The 19,036-nt window shown below is 35.1% G+C and overlaps 1 protein-coding gene across 2 annotated transcripts in view; it reads right to left on the bottom strand.

Moving 5' to 3' along the window:
- LOC124365801 (chromobox protein homolog 1-like) overlaps window positions 1-19,036 on the bottom strand; it is a 56,885-nt gene that overhangs the window by 13,166 nt on the left and 24,683 nt on the right. Inside the window, exon 5 of one of the 2 annotated variants that reach the window (XM_046821823.1) lies at window positions 17,258-17,503. In XM_046821823.1, coding sequence (XP_046677779.1) covers window positions 17,258-17,503 — 246 coding nt within the window. The remainder of the gene's footprint in view (window positions 1-17,257; window positions 17,504-19,036) is intronic. The other variant, XM_046821824.1, reaches the window with a different exon arrangement.

Here is a 19,036-nt window from a genome sequence, read left to right as displayed (position 1 = left end):
TATGACATGATAGTACTATGGTACTAATATAACTATTGAAGTGATTTATTTTTATAGGGTAGTCCGAGAAAAGAGCACAGATCACGCACATATACGATCAAGGGAAGATGGTGGGGGTGAGTTTCGGCGTCAGTAAAACCAAAACATGGTCCTCAAGAAACCTTTTTCTTGCTGCTATTCACACACGAAAATGCAATAGTTGCAATACTTCTTTGTACAGGGATCAATCTATTAAGAAAAGTTGGTTTACGACGGTCTACTTATTACTCTGAGCCTTAGCTATCTGCAACAGAGTTGGTCTGATGTAGACAGACTGAAGCTGTGTAATGTCTCTTAGGACAGAAACCTTTTTTTTTGCTTTGCGTGTCAAGTTAACCCTTTTACCACCAAGAGCCTATATATATAGCCCATATATATAGGTTTTGATCTGTGAACTTTTGCTTTCTCGATGATTTCCGGAGTTCGACTTGTTTTTGGTCGGCCCGAACCCGCGTAACTTTCTGCTGATGTTCGACCACTTTTGAAACGGTTATACCACTCTTTAATCTGCGTAACACTCATTGCCTCATTTTCAAATGCTAGCTGAATTTTCCGAATGGTCTCACTTTGTTTTTCTCCGAGTTTCACGCAAAATTTAATGCAATAACGTTGTTCCACTTTTTCCGTCATCTTCACAGTTAGAGAAAACCGATACGCGCACTTGACTTATCAGTACATACTGACCCGTCTCCGGCGAACCAGTCGGGGGATCAAGATGAGACTTTGTACCTTTCCTTATCATAGTAGGAACTATTGTCGCAACAAATCTTATCTCATTATTGGCAGCAGAAGCCGCGATACACGACGAGGTCGGATACTTTTTGATTGGACCTCGTATGTCTGTATTCGAAAGATTCGTTAAAAATTTTTTTTTTTCATTTCTTCTTTAAGCATTTTAAATTGATATGCAAATAACGTGGAGGAAATTGAAAAATAATTTCTATCTGAGGAGGCAAACAACAAATATAGCCGCCGAGCTGTCAATGAAAATAGCACAGCCATCTGTACTGGCCATATGAGTTGCGAGGACAAACCATGGCAAAACTAACACGAGCTATCTGCAACCTTGGTGTGGCCAGTGCCTGGCAAAGGGTTAATAAATGCTCTGTAAAGTTTTCCTTACAATAAGGTAATTGCTTCTCAGTTACAAATAGTGTTCTGAGGTCTTCTTGTAGTCCCTACAGAATCAATACAAAACCCACCTCAGAGATACCCACCTTATACAGGTGAAATGAATAATGACTGTATTAAAGATGAAGGTAGTGCTATAAAGTACTAACTCCTACATAAACTCAAAAAATTAATATATTTACATTAATTACTTAACAATATATATAAAATAAACCTTAGCTCAAACAAACAATCATTTAATGAATTTATTAATAATACAATAATTAATTTAAGTATACACATATTTCGACTACTACTACCACTACCAAACGCACTCAGATGGTAGTTTAGTGAGCAACATTCCGTTAATAAGCTTCTGAGTACAAGAATTGGATGTGCGACAACCTTCCTTGTATCAGACCTTTGCAGGCGATAAGTTACAGCCTTGGGGGGAGAGTGCATAAACCACCAGGTATGAAGCCAGTTGTTACAGCGCCGCCGTGACAATTGAGTTTTAAACATGTACATCTAATTACTAACATTTATGCTAATTTTATGGATAAAGCGATGGTTTTAGTATGTTTACCTCGTCATGGAATAGGCTAAAAGGACTCATTTAGGCATTAGAATTTAGTTTATTTTTCAGATATAAATTGTTATTACTAACTTTGGGATTTCATAAGTGCCAGAAAATATTTTGCATAAATATTATAAATCTAATTAATGGATTCTGCAAGTTTGAATAAATAATACCAAAATTTTACTGATTAAATATATTTTTTTAATTTATTTGATAATTATAAAAAGCACATTTATAGAATCACTACGCTCAATATATTATATGTTTGAAATTATATAAAATTAAACACATATAGTTGAGTATTTGGATTCATGAATTAAATTATTGTACTTAATAATGGAGCAAATTTATATATATATATATATATATATATATATATATATATTATATATATTGTGTATATATATATATATATATATATATATTTATTTATAATACATAAAAGGAAAATAGAGTATATAAAAGAACATACTAATTTGGTTAAGAATAGACATATGCTTACTGCGTAATAATAACAATCTGTGCATAAACAAAACCACACATGTATTTTTGTATTCACTATAAGAAGGTTATATCAACTAAAGAATTAATAATGTTCTCAAAGAGCATGTTGTTTAGAATTCAATGAGTTAATTAAATAAAAATCCAACACAAATTAATCACAAAACATGTGAAAATGTAGAAGGCCCATATATATATCATCGAGAAAGCAAAAGTTCACAGATCAAAACTTTTGCTTTCTCGATGATTTCCGGAGTTCGACTTGTTTTTGGTCGGCCCGAACGCGCGTCACTTTCTGCTGATGTTCGACCACTTTTGAATCGGTTATACCACTCTTTAATCTCCGTAACACTCATTGCCTCATTTTCGAATGCTAGCTGAATTTTCTGAATGGTCTCACTTTGTTTTTCTCCGAGAAAACTTTTTCACAGATCAAAACTTTTGCTTTCTCGATGATTTCCGGAGTTCGACTTGTCTTTGGTCGGCCCGAACGCGCGTCACTTTCTGCTGATGTTCGACCACTTTTGAAACGGTTATACCACTCTTTAATCTGCGTAACACTCATTGCCTCATTTTCGAATGCTAGCTGAATTTTCCGAATGGTCTCACTTTGTTTTTAATCGTCGAATGACTGTGGAGGAAGTAAGTAAGAATAAGAATAAGAATAAGAATAAGAATCATTTATTCCATTGATCTGTTTACAGAAATAGGACAAGTCATTTTAAAATTACATACATTGTTAAAGCTAAAAATTACATTAACACAAAAGTGTTGTAAAAAGTTCACATGAAATTTAAGTAAAGTAGCAATAAATAAAAGTAATTATAGTTAGTTATAAACTAAAACCTAACATTAATATGGCAATTCATGAATTCCTCAATGCTGTAAAAAGGATTTTTCACTAGCCAATCATATAACTTTTTTTTAAATATTTTAAAGGAAACAAGTCTCGCATCATCAGGCAGCTTATTAAAAAAATTTATAAAATTTAGTACTGAGTTAGATGTCAGTTTCGGATCAGCTGAAGCAATTTTAACGGATGACTTGGGATTGCGCCGTGTAGCCGCAAAATTTGTGCCAAAATTGCTGACAGACGAGCAGAAGCAACGGCGATTGGATATTGCCGAGGACATGCTGCAATGTTGTGAGGATGATGCGGACTTTTTGACATCGGTAATAACTGGAGACGAAAGTTGGGTCTATGGATATGACCCTGAGACCAAATTTCAGTCATCACAATGGCAGTCTCCCCAGGATCCTCGGCCAAAAAAAGCAAGGCAAGTTCGAAGCAATGTCAAAGTGATGCTTACTGTTTTTTTCGACCACCGTGGAGTTGTGCACCATGAATATGCCCCTGAGGGTCAAACTGTGAATGCACAGTACTATTTAAGTGTCCAACGTCGTCTATTTAAGATGAGATTCGCCGCAAAAGACCTGACTTGTGGGCGTCTCAAAATTGGCGGCTACACCACGACAATGCGCCAACTCATTCTTCCCAGCTCATTCAAACTTTTTTGGCGAAACACGGCACTCCGCAAATTCCTCAGCCTCCGTACTCTCCAGATATGGCTCCATGCGATTTTTGGCTCTTCCCCCACCTCAAAAAACCATTGAAAGGCACCAGATTTTAAAGTCGAGAAGCAATTATGAAAAAAACGACGGCTGATCTCATGGCGATGCCGAAAAGTGATTTTCAAGACTGCTTCCAGAAGTGGAAACGTCGCTGGAATCGTTGTGTTGCTTCTCAGGGTGCTTATCTTGAAGAAAATTAACGCCAGCTTTTTTCAGGTAACTTCAGTTTTACGTTGCACCAAAAGGTAGGATACTTTTTGATTGGACCTCGTACATTTGGGAAATTTAACTTTTATATATGGCGCCGTGACAATTGGGTTTTAACATGTACATCTAATTACTTGCATTTATGCTCATTTTATGGATAAAGTGATGATTTTAGTACGGTTTTCCTTGTCATTGAATAGGCTAAAAGGACTAATTTAGACATTAAAATTTAGTTTATTTTAAATATTTTTCAGATTAAAAATGTTATGATTTTTTTATTACTAACTTTGGGATTTCATAAGTGCCAGAAAATATTTTGCATAAAAATTTTAAATCTAACTAATGGATTGTTGATACAAGTTTGAATAAACAATACAAAAATTTAACAGATTAAATATTTTTTAAATTTATTTGATAACTACAAAAAGCATATTTATTTCAATCATTACTTACAATATGTTTAAAATTATATTTAATTAAATATATAGTTGAGAATTTGAATTCATGAACTAAATTATTGTACTTAATAATGGAAAAAATTTTATAATAGAGTATAAGAACATAAACTGTGACAAATCAGAATTTTATATATAAGTAGAACATACAAATTTGGATTATTACTTATTTACTATAATAATAATTTGGTTAAGAATAGACATATGCTTACTGCGTAATAATAACAATCTGTTCATAAACAAAACCACACATGTATTTTTGTATTCACTATAAGAAGGTTATATCAACTAAAGAATTAATAATGTTCTCAAAGAGCATGTTGTTTAGAATCCAATTAGTTAATTAAATAAAAATCAGACACAAATTGATCACAAAACATGTGAAAATGGTGGTAAAAGGATTAAGCAATTGCGGATAATATTGTTTTGGCGCGCGCGGGCACGAATTAATTTACAATCAGCGGCCGAACGAATAGCAATGCTCGCTATTGTATACTCACTTCATATCTACGTTGAACTGGATTCCGGTTTATAAAAATATCTCCATCTATATTCTTAAAAACAAAATAATTAAATACAATATATTGCTTATGAACTATTGTAATATTTTCTTACAATAAAATAAAAACAATAATTAAGAACAAATGCGACCGTTGCTGGCTATTATACCGCATTATTATCCCATAAAATGCGATACTAGTTACTATTATAATAACAGCTGAGGAAAACAACCAATAAGAAGCGCTAAAAGCAGAAAGTAAACTCATATGAATGATTTTTCAACTTCGACATACAACTGCGATCTGTAGGATATTTATAAAACTTTTGAAAACTCTGAATGTAAACCGTTGTTAACCCTTTCAGGGCCAGGACCAAATATGAGATGTTGAAAAATTTTTTCACATCTCATATCCCCTTTTGACTATTCAAAAGTGCCAGGCTAAAATTGGCAATTTTGCAGTCTCTTAGATTAAAATTTATAATTTTTCATAAAAATTAGAGAATGACCTAAAAGTTGCACCAAATTACTCTTATAGATATATACTATCAACAAAAAAATATGTAGATGTAGTTTTAAGTAGTTTAAAATTTTAAAAATAATGTTTTTATAATAGATTACATAAAAATTTTTTATTTTATTTTTAGAAATAACTAAAAAAGGAAAAATAATTTTACTGTGGGAAGCTATTTTATTATATTGTACATTTAGAAAGGAACAACCATACAAAATTTTGTGTTATTTCTCTCATAAATAAATTTGTTATGACACATTTTGTATAAATACGCATAATTGTACTTCGCAACATTTTATAAGTGTTAAAGCAACTGACTGTTACATTGCAAGAAACTTAAAATAAATATTCACGTTATGGATGTACCGGTAAACAGATGATTGTAGGATCCATAAACAGTTTCAATACAGTTTAAAAAACACTATTTACCAAGAAATATTTACACAATTTTATTTGAAATTTATTTACACTTTCTCTATTTACAAACGTTCTACTTACAATTTCACTCCCGTGAGATCGCAAATTGTCAGTCATTGTAACTACTACACACAATAGCTGAGCACGTAACAACTAAAACTACTAATATTTACAACCAAAAAATAAAATAATGAAGAAGAATCCAGCATACAATAGTACGATTACACTAAAGCATAAAGAATTAACAACAATAGATCGAGTCAGCTGATAATGTTATGTGACAATTACGAAATAAAAATGTATAGACCTCCAAAATAAAAATGATATTCATATTAATTATCTACAAATATACCAGGGAATAAAATACATAAAACTTTAATCATTTGACGTCGTATTTATTTGAGAAAACAACGAATATCACAGAGACTATATATTGCCACCTGGCACTTTTCAGGCGCGATCTATGGCGGCAATATATTGCCGCCTGGCCCGGAAAGGGTTAAACACTCTTAGACAAGTGAAGACGATCGCCCAATCTATCAGACATTAATAGAACTATTTGGAGGGAAACTTAAATGCAGACCACTTTTGCGACCTGAGCTCGTCAGTGATCCGCAATGGGTTAACTTGACACGCAAATCCAAAATGGTTTCGGGCCTAAGAGATATTAGGGATGTCAAATTTATTGAAAATTTTAAGATGACCTGGCCTGTCTAGATTATAAAGTTATGTCACAATAAATCCTTAGCGTCACAGTAACGGAGTAACGAGGTTACCCTCTTGCCGAATTAACGCCCAGTGTCAAATCAGAATCTCTTTAGCCTTACACAAAAAAAAAGAACTGTAATCAAAAATAATTAATAAAGGTATTAATTAAACTGTTACAATAAATTTAAAATGATAGTGTAAGTAGCGCAGGTTGTAGCTTAAGTTGCAACATGTAGTAGTTGTGTAAATCAAGTAGTAACAGGCAATCACAGGAAATTAATTAAAGCACAGCATATTTCACCTGCATTTTGTTACTTCTGCAAAATAACTATAACAGGGTGGCTGGTCAGAAATTTTTTTGGATAAAATTCTTGGTAAAAAATGTATTACTTTTTATTTATTCTGATTATCTATTCCATTTTAATACGAAATATAAACAACTGTAATACTGTTTTTAACTTTAACTCTTATGCTGAGCGCAATGGTAATTTCTTTTGTTGCTAACAGTACATACAATAAATTCAGTAACGAGTCATTCCTACTATCTATTTAAGCTCCTTAGTTTATATCTTTGTGTATTTCGATGAACATTGAATATACATAATAATTTTCATTTCTGTGATGTTAAAAGTAGAATAATTGTCTGTTTACAGCCAAGTACCTGCGCCAATACCTCGCCAATTGAATATGTTTTAAGTTGTATTCAATAAAGACATTTTTCATTTCATTTCATTTTACGTGACGTCCTCGCAGCAGACACGCTGGCATTGACAAACATACACATAGAAAATAAGAACTTTAAGTAAAATATTATTAAAAAAATTATTTTGTTACTATACTTTTCTAAATAATTTTTACACAAAAAACACGTTTTAGTAATCGGTTAATTGCGTACTGCCAATCAATTGTTGTCCGCGAATGGACACAGCAGACTCGCAACGATGCGTCAAAATAAATATATAGAATACGAATTACTGTATAACTAAAATATTATTTATTAAACTATATTATTTAAGTATCTAAACTTTTTTAAACGAAAGAAGTGCAACAAACAAAAGTGTTAGTAATAGGTAATTTTTGTACTCTTGATCAGCTGTCGTCCGAGAATAGACTTATTTGGATTCGTGATTTAGCTTTGTCACATTACTAGCCGCAATCATCTAATACAGTGACTCTCAAAGGATATTTTAAGCAATTCTGTAGGTATTGTAATCTAATAATTAGAACCGTGGTATCGATTACTGGAATCAATTTATTCCTAGTATAAATTCACGGGCATTATAAAAACAAACATAATCCATACACTTTTCTGGAGCCACAAATTCATGTGTAATCCACGCTTTACCAGGTTTCCATCGCCGGTAGCCAGTAGTACCAGGTCAGGCATGATCACTCGACTGGTCTGTCCAGAATCGTACCAACACATACTTTTTGTATGGCCTGGGGGCCTCGAATCCCACAATGTGAAGCGAGCCCTTGGGCATCGAGCGCCTTTCCCCCCAAAGTGTAAATAGCCTTACCTGGTCATGCAGGGCTCTGACCGGGTGGATCTTTTACTTTCTCAGTACTTGTGAGACCTTTTATCGATCCTGAAATAAAAAACCCAACCGATCTTGATCTGGAAAGGTTACAGCAGACAGTTGCATCTAGCAGTACTTGTTCTAGGAATCTCTCCACCGTTAAACTGATTGATACTGACACTGAACGAACCATGATGATTTCATCATCAATCTTCCATACGATGATGTGGGTTCCACATCCTTCAAAGAGATGGCTGCTTCAGTGGACCATGTTGGGAAGAGTGGTGTGGAATTGGTAATTAGCTGTGATGCTGATTCGCATAGTGAGGGTTGGGGTAGCACCAACACAAGAGTCATGCTTACATCTGCTTTAAAATTGGGACCTAGGACTAGAAATTTTCAGTATAGAAACCCGAGAAATACATACAAGGAAAGCCTAAGGGGACAATTAGAATCCAACGGTAGTAACCGGAAACAGATTCACAATACAGTAGAGCTTGACCAATCTGGCAATAGTCTGACTTCCTCAACTGTTGGTTCATTTGATCTCAGTTGTCCTGTTAATAGCAAAGTAGCCTGGTGGAGCTCTGAACTGGCCTCTTTGAGGATGAAGAAAGGCAAGGCTTTATTCAGGAGAGCAAAAATCTAGGCTACTTGGGAGACCTAACATAAGGCTTTTGCACTGTACAACCGCAAGCTTTATACGTGTTAGATATTACCCTGGAAGAAATTCTGCACTAATATTGACAATGTGCAGGTTTGTGCAAGGTTTTTTTCCCTCTCCTTCCTGAGGGAAAAGGACAGTTTGTCCCCGTGCTTAGTCCTAAAAGGACCTTTGCACCTCCCTTACTTTAATTTTGTCTCCTCAAAGTCCGAGGCTTTTGCAAAAACCGATCAGATTTGAGGGCTCCTGTTCTCTGATATCCTTGGGGCTGAGGAGATATGCTCCCATGAATCTTTTCCGAGTTTCTAAGATGGCAGGACAATCTAAGTGGTAGAGAGGACTTTATAGTCCTAACTTCGCCTCTAATAAAGTCATTTTTCATTTCATTTCTAACCAGATATGCTCTGCTGATTCCTCCTCTTCTCCACAGAGTCTACATTCGTCAGTCTGGCTGTCCCACCCTCATAAGACGTTTCCTTAAGGGCCATGTCCTGTCAACATTCCTAATCATCCTTATTCTGATCTAAGAGAGCTGTCCACCCTTAAACGCAAGGAGAGATAAACATTTTGGATAGCCTTAATCCTGAGGCTCTACTCCAATTAATGTTTCTTATCCTCTTTTCCCAATCTTTGACCAGAGCTTTACAGCTGGAGAAGGCTATCCCGCAACCTGGCTCAGGCCCCACCATTGTGGACTCCGCTCCCTTTATGGCGAGGATGTCTGCTTTTTTATTTCCATGAATGCCTTCACGACCCAGCACCCAACTGAGTGTTAGTCTGTTATTCATTACCAGCTCAGCTAGAGTACTCTTACATTCCCAGACTACTTTTGAGTCAAACGAACAGGTATCGAGTGCCTTTATTGCAGCATGACTATCAGAAAGTATTAAGTATTTTAATCCTTTTGTCCTCATTTGTATGAGCCTTCTGGAACATCGAGTCTATAACCATGACCTCCGCCTGAAAAACCGTGGCATGTCTTCCCAGGGGAACAGCCATGTCAACTCCTGGTCCGTATATTCCGTATCCTGCCCTATAGTCAAGGCATGAACCATCTGTGTAGAACTTCAGGACTCCTTTTATAAAAGAGATAGGCCTCCTTTTAAATCCATTTCTCCCTACTTTCGATAGAGACCATATATAGGTTATCAAAGGAGTATTTATGGTTTCCGGTTTTTTGTTAGGTTTCCTAACAATGGTTAGCATTTCAGCCTCAGGAAATATCTGCAATATCTTCATGTGGCCTTCTAATGAGGTAGTATTTATTACCTTTGTTCCTAGAAGTTTCATTGCACTTAGAGCGGCTGTTCTCTTCACCTCCTGCCCTAGAGGAGTGTATTCCAGGACATGAAAGGTTTTAGAAGCTATTAGCAAAAGATCTTTTCTCTCCACTTTGTAGTCTTAAGGACGATTAAAAGGTAGATATTACTAAACCGGAGAGAGTTCTAAACGTTATGATGGTAACGCACTTTCCGGAATATATTATTTATGATAAGGATCAACCATTCAGCAGTGGAGGGAGACCTAAGGGGTACGCCACTCACTCATTGAGTGGGCGATTAACTCTTTTAGTCCATATAAAGCTTCTGGGAGACGGAGGAAGACCAGTTTGATTGCAGCGGAGATTGGTCCTTTATGCCGATATGTTTGTCCGCCTTTCTCCTTAAATCCACGGAGAAGATGATTGCTAGGTTTAGGAGAGATATCTCTTGGAGCACCCTCTACATCCAAATCAGCACGCTTACACTCCAGGAAGATCATGGGACTCAGCTCTGCATCAATTGATATGCAGGATTGAGAAGGCGTTAGCAGCTAATGAAATAGCCATGGGTGATTTTATGGATATTGAAGAGGCTTTTGACAATACAGGCACTCAGGTGATTGTCATTGCAGTCTCGAGATGTCGTATTGGTGGTCAAATATTTGACTGGGTAGAGCCCTACTCACAGATAGGGTGGTTACTACCACTCTTATGGGAGCGAGCATCAGTGCATGGACCATGAGGGGCTGTCACAAGGGTGGCATCCTTTCTCCTCTTCTGTGGAACCTAGATGCGAATGACCTGTTTGCACAGGGATATACAGATGACGTTGATTCTTGTGAGTAGTAAACAACAGTCACAAAACTGAACAATGCTGCTCTAAACATGGTGGAAAACTAGTACGATGGGATGGGTCTTAGTGTCAATTCCGCCAAGGCTGCCTTTATAAGAAGGCATCAGTTGGAGGGTATTGATCCATTCTTATCAAGAGGGCTCTTCCATTGAGTTAAAGTCCGAGGTCAAGGACCTGGGCGTAATTCTTGATAGGGTCCTGAACTGGGAACCCCATCTGGAAAAGGTATCACCAGAGGGAAATCGTCTTTGATGCAATGCAGATGTGTGATAGGTGGGTCTTGGGAGACTTGGAGCCAAGGCTTTTGTAATGACTTTATGACTCTTGTGGTGAGACCTGCATTAATGTTTGGGGCTGTTGTCTGGTGACCAAAAACAGAGGCCAAAATGGCGATAGTTGTCTGGCTAGCATACAAAGAATGGCTTGCCTTGCTATCACTGGGGCTTTTCCAAGTGCAACGGGCACAGCTTTAGACTGTTATCTCTACTCCACCCCACTAGACATTGTTATTTAGGAACTGGTTGGCATCATGGTACACTTCCGGGTTGTGTAATAGGCCCTATAGGCTTAAGTGAATGGCAATAGGCCACCCCTTATAAGAAGAAGACTGTATCGGAAAGGTATCTCTGCTATGGAAGTTAAAGAAGTGGGGTTAATACGAGATCTGTAGAATTATTAAAAACCGGAACTAAACAATATCTTCCAGAATAAGAGCATAATTAACATGATCAATTACTGGTTCTTAAATATTTTGAGTTTACTTCAAGAAAAAGCAATAATAGAATAATGACAACACAACTCCAAAGTAAATACTCAAAATACTGTGAGTCTAGTCACAATGTGTTCATTAGATTGTAATGATGGACATAAAATAACATGGCGTAAGGCTCCTCATACAAGTAACGATTGGTTAGACAATTTGGTTTGAACACTTGAACTTGTCCGACCGTTTATGACGTAAATGGGTAAGTTAAAACGATTAGTTAATCGAAGAAACAATGGGATTTCCACCAGCCGTTGTCCAACCAATGCTGCTCTGGCGACAAAAACTGACGTGTGGAGAATTCGGCCGTCCAGCGACAATATTAGTTTAGTTGAGGTTTGGATTTGACCATATCAAAATATAATCTCACTTTATTTGTTTTAACCCATGTTAGGAACAATCGTTCAAGACCAAGATCGGTCTGCCGACTTTAATTGTCGGGAACGTTGCATGTAGGGATAAAACTAACCAAGATTAACTCCACTTTACTAGTGAAGGCAACCTGTAATTAAGCGGCGTCAAGTGGGGTTCGTGCACACATCACCGATCACACTGTAGTAACCATGCTCTGTCCACAGACTCTGTAAACAATTCGGTAACACTATAGACCATCACAGTCTTTTGGCTCGATCTTCATTCTGAGTTTCATGAATCATGTCCCATAAAATACAATATTTGGAATTAATCAACCTCTAATTCAAGGAGCTGCCAAATTATTTCTCAATTTTCTTGGATCTCAAGAGACAGAAAACTGAGGTTTCCCCAGTTCTACAGGTAAATATCCTTTGCATAAAATTTCTGGTTTCCTCGAGTGGCCATCCTGTATAAAGCCTGCAGAGAAAGTGTATATGGCACACAATCTATCAGTAATTTTAAAAACTACTCTCAATTAGTAGATAACAAATCTAATATAATGCTGAGATCCTGTGTTCATGCTAAAACTTCATGAAAACTGTATTATATCAAATTCTCCTTTCATATCCATATATTTTGTAGTGTCGACAGCTGAAGAAATCTCTAATGTATGTAAATGTCTTCTGAGAACAACGTTCGTGATTAGTAGAACGGATTGGGGCTGCATCTTGCTGAGATGCATCACGGAACATCATAAAGAACGCTAACACTGTTCCAGCGTCTACTAGTCAAACTGGGCAGATGAAAATGATATCTTCTAAGCACCATCCTCTGCAGTAAACTAGACCTACCGACCAATGTACTCTCAGCTTCTCAGCAATTTTTAACTGGCATGCCACTCCTGGACACATATAACCTACCATTGTCTGCCTGTTTCATGGCAATTGTAGTTGTGCTTGTGATGTTATTGTTTATGCTGTATTGATTTGTGTCCACGCTAATAATCTACAATAGATGTACATACTATATTAAATTCCACTTTTGTTATGTGGGATCTAAAGGTTTAAAATAATTTCTTTGTATATTTCTACAACAACAACTATTCACGATCCTAAAAGCTAAACAAAAGTATTGATTTTGTAGGTAATAAAAATACCAAGAGTTATGTGGGACCTGGTTGAAAATTATTTTTTTTTGTATTTAAATGTAAAAGTTCGAGTTCGCCTAACATCAAATACAATATATAATGTCTTGGTAACAAAGGCACGCTTTATAATGTAACGACCTTTTAAACTTCCATTTATCATTTTACCTACGAAAAGAAACTTTATTTAGAAGGGTGTATTTTATTGGTAAGTTTATTTTTGTCAAGCTTAACCCTCTAAGTGGCAAGCGACGTCTGAGACGTTCTATTTACGCCGCCGTGACGTGGCAAGCGACGTCTTAGAAGTCGCTTCACATTGCCGCTTATTGCTAGGCAACCGATAATTATTTTTACCCCTAGTTTGCACAGTTGCGTTCACCAATAAATTTCAAATACATTTCATATAGTATCATCAACATCACGATGAAATAATCAATGGTACTAACTGAAATAATCCTAAGTTTTCTCCCGCGGTCTGTGGCAAAACTAGCTGAGTAGGCCTACGTGACTGTTTCGTTTCTCTTGGCTTGTACATATAGCTATATATTTTCTTTATTATTATAACATTGTCTATCTTTTTGGTTTTTAATAAATTTGGCATTGTTTTTACGATCTTGTTTTAGTTTGTTTATTAACTGTTTCCTGGTACCAAATTTCATTTTCAAGTTTGATCACAAACAAAAAACTAAAAATAATAATTTACTGTAATAAACTGATCTGGTAGATCTGTAAAAAAACTCTTTCTCTTCAAAGTAAAATATAGTATGCAAAAATTCTACAGCATTTAGGTTGTTTTTTTACCAGTTTCAACAAAGTAACTTTTTTTGCTATTTTGCAAAAAAATTTTTATTTTTTTAAATTTTTAAATTTATTTTTTTATAATTTTCAAACTTTTCCCTTTGTTATTTGTAGGTAATTTTTGTTTCTACCTTTTGTATATAATGGATTTTCTGTAACTATGTGTTTGTTATTTTTTACAAAGTGTCAAAGTTACAATTTTAGTTTGGTCAATCAAAATTTTTTTGTTTTTCACATGATAAGTCCAATTCAGGTTTCAAGAAATCATTTTATTTTGTCATAATATGAAAATTCAACTCTTTCCGAAGAATTCAGTATGCAACATGACTAGGTTAGAGTAAAAAATATATTTTTGGTGAATTTAAAAAAAATACTCTTCAAAGTGGCCAAAAAGAGCTTGCCACTGTGGAAGTTTAGCATCGCCACTTCTAGGGTTAATTGTTGTATCTGAAGCTCAGTTTGAGGTTAGAAAATCTTTCTGCTTAGTTAGCTAGAGTTGAAATGTAGCTGAGGTGAGCCCAGCTATCAACTAAACAAAAGGCTGTTCTGCGCATCATTGGCTGGAATGACTATTAACATAGCCAATCCAATGGAAAAACTTGAGTTTTATTTCTACAGCTTCATGGCTTTTGCAAACAATTATAATCTTTAGTAGTTTAATTCTGGCCCAGGAGAGTTCACTTCTGACTGGTCTGTATTTCCCATTAAAACCTACACTGAGTACAGGAATACCTGATTTTGTAACTGTACATCAAGTTTACTGTGGAGATTGACCAGTACAGGCTGATACAGATCAAGCCTTCTCTTCATCGAAGGTAGCAGATTGAGATTTTATCAGCTAATATCCCTTAGCACAACTGTACCTTGGGATCTCTCCAAATCCCTTATCCCTCCCTCATCCTTACCTGACACACAATTCTGGAAGTTACAACTTAAGTTTAAGTACATCTAAGAGTTTTCCACATCTTCTTGTGTTACAGAAAAAAGGTATTCCAATGAGTGACTAGGATTAATAGATTTTTGGCAAACTAAATTATGACATAGGCAACAATAAACCCCTATTATTAAGTCTAATAATTGGATATCGAAATAGATTGGCCAGCGAGTAAAAACAGAGTAGCGAGACAAGGAAAAAAAATGTAAAACTTTTGAAGCTAAATGGGAAGCAGTAGCGGAGCTAGAGACGTTGGCCGCAAGAGATTGGAGCTTTATTCTCACTGTGTGATATTAGCAACTACTTGCCTTGCGCTCAAATATGTGGCTGTACGTTGACTACAGATTTTTGAACTATTTCATGTGTAATTTTCAGTTGTAATTATCATGAGTAATGATAATCTGGAGAGATCTGGAGATAATATCACTGTTTCTGAAAATTTAAAAAATGTTCTACAAGACATAGCTTTCCCATACTGTCTCTTTCTTTTTAATGAGAGGAGTCACTAACTTTCCGATAAATAGGGAAATGCTATGTTGAAGTATGATTAAGTTTGGAATACAAAAATCAACCAAACAAAATTGAGCATACTAGGATCAAAATGTAAAGTAATAATAAACTGAGATATATCAACAGACTTTGAAGTGAACACAGGTTATTACACAAGGGGATGATTTGTCCCCAACATCATGATTTGTCTCCAAGAAATCAGAAATACAAATGCAGGCATTAATATAAGAATGAATATAAATATTTTAGCATTTGCGGATGAATTGGTAATAACAGCTGAAGATACAGAGGAACTCTGTGACTGTAACTCATTGCAAAATTTAGCAATGATTTTACTTGACCACACACAAAAAATGAGACAAAAACCAAGTTTATGCAATGTGGAAGGTGAAAAATTTTCAAATGATATCACCAAACTCAGGACTACGAGGTGTGTTGAAAAAGTAATGACATTTTTTAAGTTTCCCAGGTTTGAAGAGTCCAATTCTCAAGATTTTTTAAAAATTATGCTGATATTCATACTCCTGAAGAGTAATAAAATTTCTCCCTGTATTCAAAGTTTACTTTTTCAGTGGGAGCTGATAAGGTTAGACGTGTTTTTTGAACTCTGGAGAACAACTCAGAAGCTAAACAACCCCTTGGACGACCAAAGCTAAGGTGGTGGGAAAGGTGAACAAGGACCTGAGAATACTGGGAAGAAGGAAAAAGGATGCAAAATGCAGGGACATCTGTGTGTTCATTGCAAAGTATGACTTGGGGTACCAATGGCCACAGCAGTGCTACTAATTCAAACAATTCCTCAAAATTTCTATCCATCCTCGAACCCACATTCAGGGTTTCTTGTTTTTAATTTTATCCAGCAATTTCTCACAAATATCTGATACATCCGACTGCAAAACACGATTTCAAGTTGTACACTTTACTTATACATATGGACGAAATTTTCTTTGTCAACACTAGTTACTCACTAAGGACTAACAGGTACCGAGTAGTTGTTACACAAATCAAATTGGTTTTCGATGGCCAAAGCTATTTGCTTTCTAATTATTAGGTTCATGTTGAAGTTTTGTTTATAATTATTAGTGATTGTGGGTAAATTTGTGTTATTCATTTAAAGAATCTACATATCCTTCACAATTTATTATAGCTTGCAAGTGAATTCCCTGTATTTCAGGTATGCATTAAAGTGACGTATGCACCATTGGCTCAGGGAAGAATTGATCTATCAAAAGCTATGGATTTTCCCCTCTTTGTGAGTTGGACTGCAACATAAGAAATTATTTGTTACACAGGGAAGCATTTATAGTTTCCCTGTTCCCCATCTTGTCCATGGCTAGTCATACCACTCCCACCTCTCCAGCTCAATTAGGAGAAAAGTTATGGTGACTTCAAAATTTGTTGGTTGTTTTTTTTTTTTTAGTAGAAACTTGATAGCCGTAACCATATTTAAAACAGTTTGAAATATTTGGGGGGAAATTGGCAATTTTCCTAATCTATAAGACTACCTACCTTCATACCAAATTTCATAGACTTCCGAGGTGGTCAAGTTCATACCCTGTATTGATTGAGTATAGAATAAAATACCCATGAGCATAATTTCACTATTATCCTATTTTCTACAAAATATTTATGCTTTTAAAAATTGTAGATGACTTTAACATTCTATTACCTAAACCTGTGTTATGGCAGTCTGAACTAATTGTTCAGGGTAGAATTTGTCACAGACCATGATTTTCTTAAAGGCTCCACAAAAAAATAATAATGACCAAAAAACTGTTAATAACTTGATAATTACAACACTGAGAGCATAACATCAAAAGCCATCAACCAAAGCCATCTACCCATTTACCCTACCTCATAGTCTTTTTTGGGTGATGATTTAGCCTTTTTCGCCGGAGCCTTTGAGGGTGATTTTGAAGCAGAGCGTTTTTTTGGTTTACTCTTGGCATTGGTGTTCTCCGCTTTGAATTTCTGCAACAATTCAGGGCAATTTAAGTCCTTTTCATCTTCCCACGTATCGTCAGCCCTTGAGTACCCTTTCCACCGCACCAGGAACTGAGTCTTGCCTCGGACCTCCCTTGAGTCTATCAGCTTTTCAACCTGGCACAAAACAAAGTAAAACTAGATTTCACAATTAGCCCTAACAGTCGGAGAAATAAAACCCATTTAATAAACTTAAATGTCAATAACATTTACTATGTGGTCTCTTACTCCACTAAAGAAAAATTTAAAAAAATACTGTTAATCCACACAAAAATTTGATTTAACAGGCAGAATTTGTCTTTTAAACTCTGGATCATAATGGAACAATATCTGTCCACTTATCTTAACCCTTTAACACGTTCAAGCTCAGCCATGTTTCGAGGTGTAGTGCCCCAATCCAGACCTTAGTTTTTAACCTATTGTCTTCATTTAGCATTATAATTACGGAATATAATCACTTTTATGAGAAAAGAACTTATATTTTTTTTACATACAAGATACTTTGACGCTATCGTGGTGTCATCGGTACTAGCAGTGTTGACATGCAACATACTTATCAAATATAACATTGAAACTTTTGCTAGTCAAGTCAAGTCAAAAATCTTTATTAACAATTTCTTCAAGAAATGTAATAGAGTCACAGAATTTACAATCTTGTTTACAAATAAAGTTAAAGGATTTAACAATAAGTATTTAAATGCTATAGTATGTACTACCATTTAACTAGTAAAATATTAACAAATATAATCATTGAAGACTCTTGGAGGAACTGAAATTTTTTTAACTAGTACTAAATGTTAATAAAACAGTACTTTTCCAAATTGTTTATTTTTTTAGATGAGGCCTTTCAAAACCAAAGGTTTCATCATCAGGCGACTCCACAAATAAATATTTACATTGTTTTTATTACAATATTAATACCATATGGTGTAAATATGCAAATATCAAAATTTTGGAAATATTTCAGACAGTATGAAAAATAAGATATGACTACAGTTTAATTTTTGAATAAATTGAGAGGAAAGAAGACTGGAATTTTCAATAGGACCTTCTTCATTGTTTATGACTATTTCTTTATTTCTGTTTATATTTAATGTTTCCCAAGCATTTAAGTTCATTGGTTTTGTTAACTCTTTTAGTAATTTTAGATTTTTAATTGATGTTCTGTGTAATGCAGTGCTTGGCCACAACAGATTTTTCAACTGTTCCATATTTTGTGTGTGATAAATGCTCATTAAATCATGTTTTTATTGTTCTTTTTGGTTGTCCAATCTAAATTTTGTTACAGTCATTGCATCCGATTTCATATATTCCTGATTTATTATAATTTGAAATTTTGTCTCTAGGGTTTCCTCAAATTTGGGATAGTTTGGTGCTTGTTCTGTGATTTCGTTGGAGAAAGTGCTGTATGTTGTGCAAATAAATTCTTGTTTTGTCTTGAAGTGGCCTTAATGTTGCCTTATCTTTTCTAGTTCATCTTTTCAATGCTTTTTTTAGTATATTGTGAATAAGTTGCGTAGTGTAACCATTGAACAAAACAATATTTTTTACGTAATTTAGTTCTTTATTGTAATTTTCTGTTGAAAATGGTGTCTGTAAATCATTGAATTAAATGTTGCTCTTTTTTGTGCAGGTGGATGGTTAGATTCA

This window comes from Homalodisca vitripennis, chromosome 7, assembly GCF_021130785.1.
Source record: "Homalodisca vitripennis isolate AUS2020 chromosome 7, UT_GWSS_2.1, whole genome shotgun sequence".
Lineage (NCBI taxonomy): Eukaryota > Metazoa > Arthropoda > Insecta > Hemiptera > Cicadellidae > Homalodisca > Homalodisca vitripennis.
The sequence above is the reverse complement of the archived record's forward strand: the minus strand, read 5'-3'. Positions and strand labels throughout refer to the sequence as shown.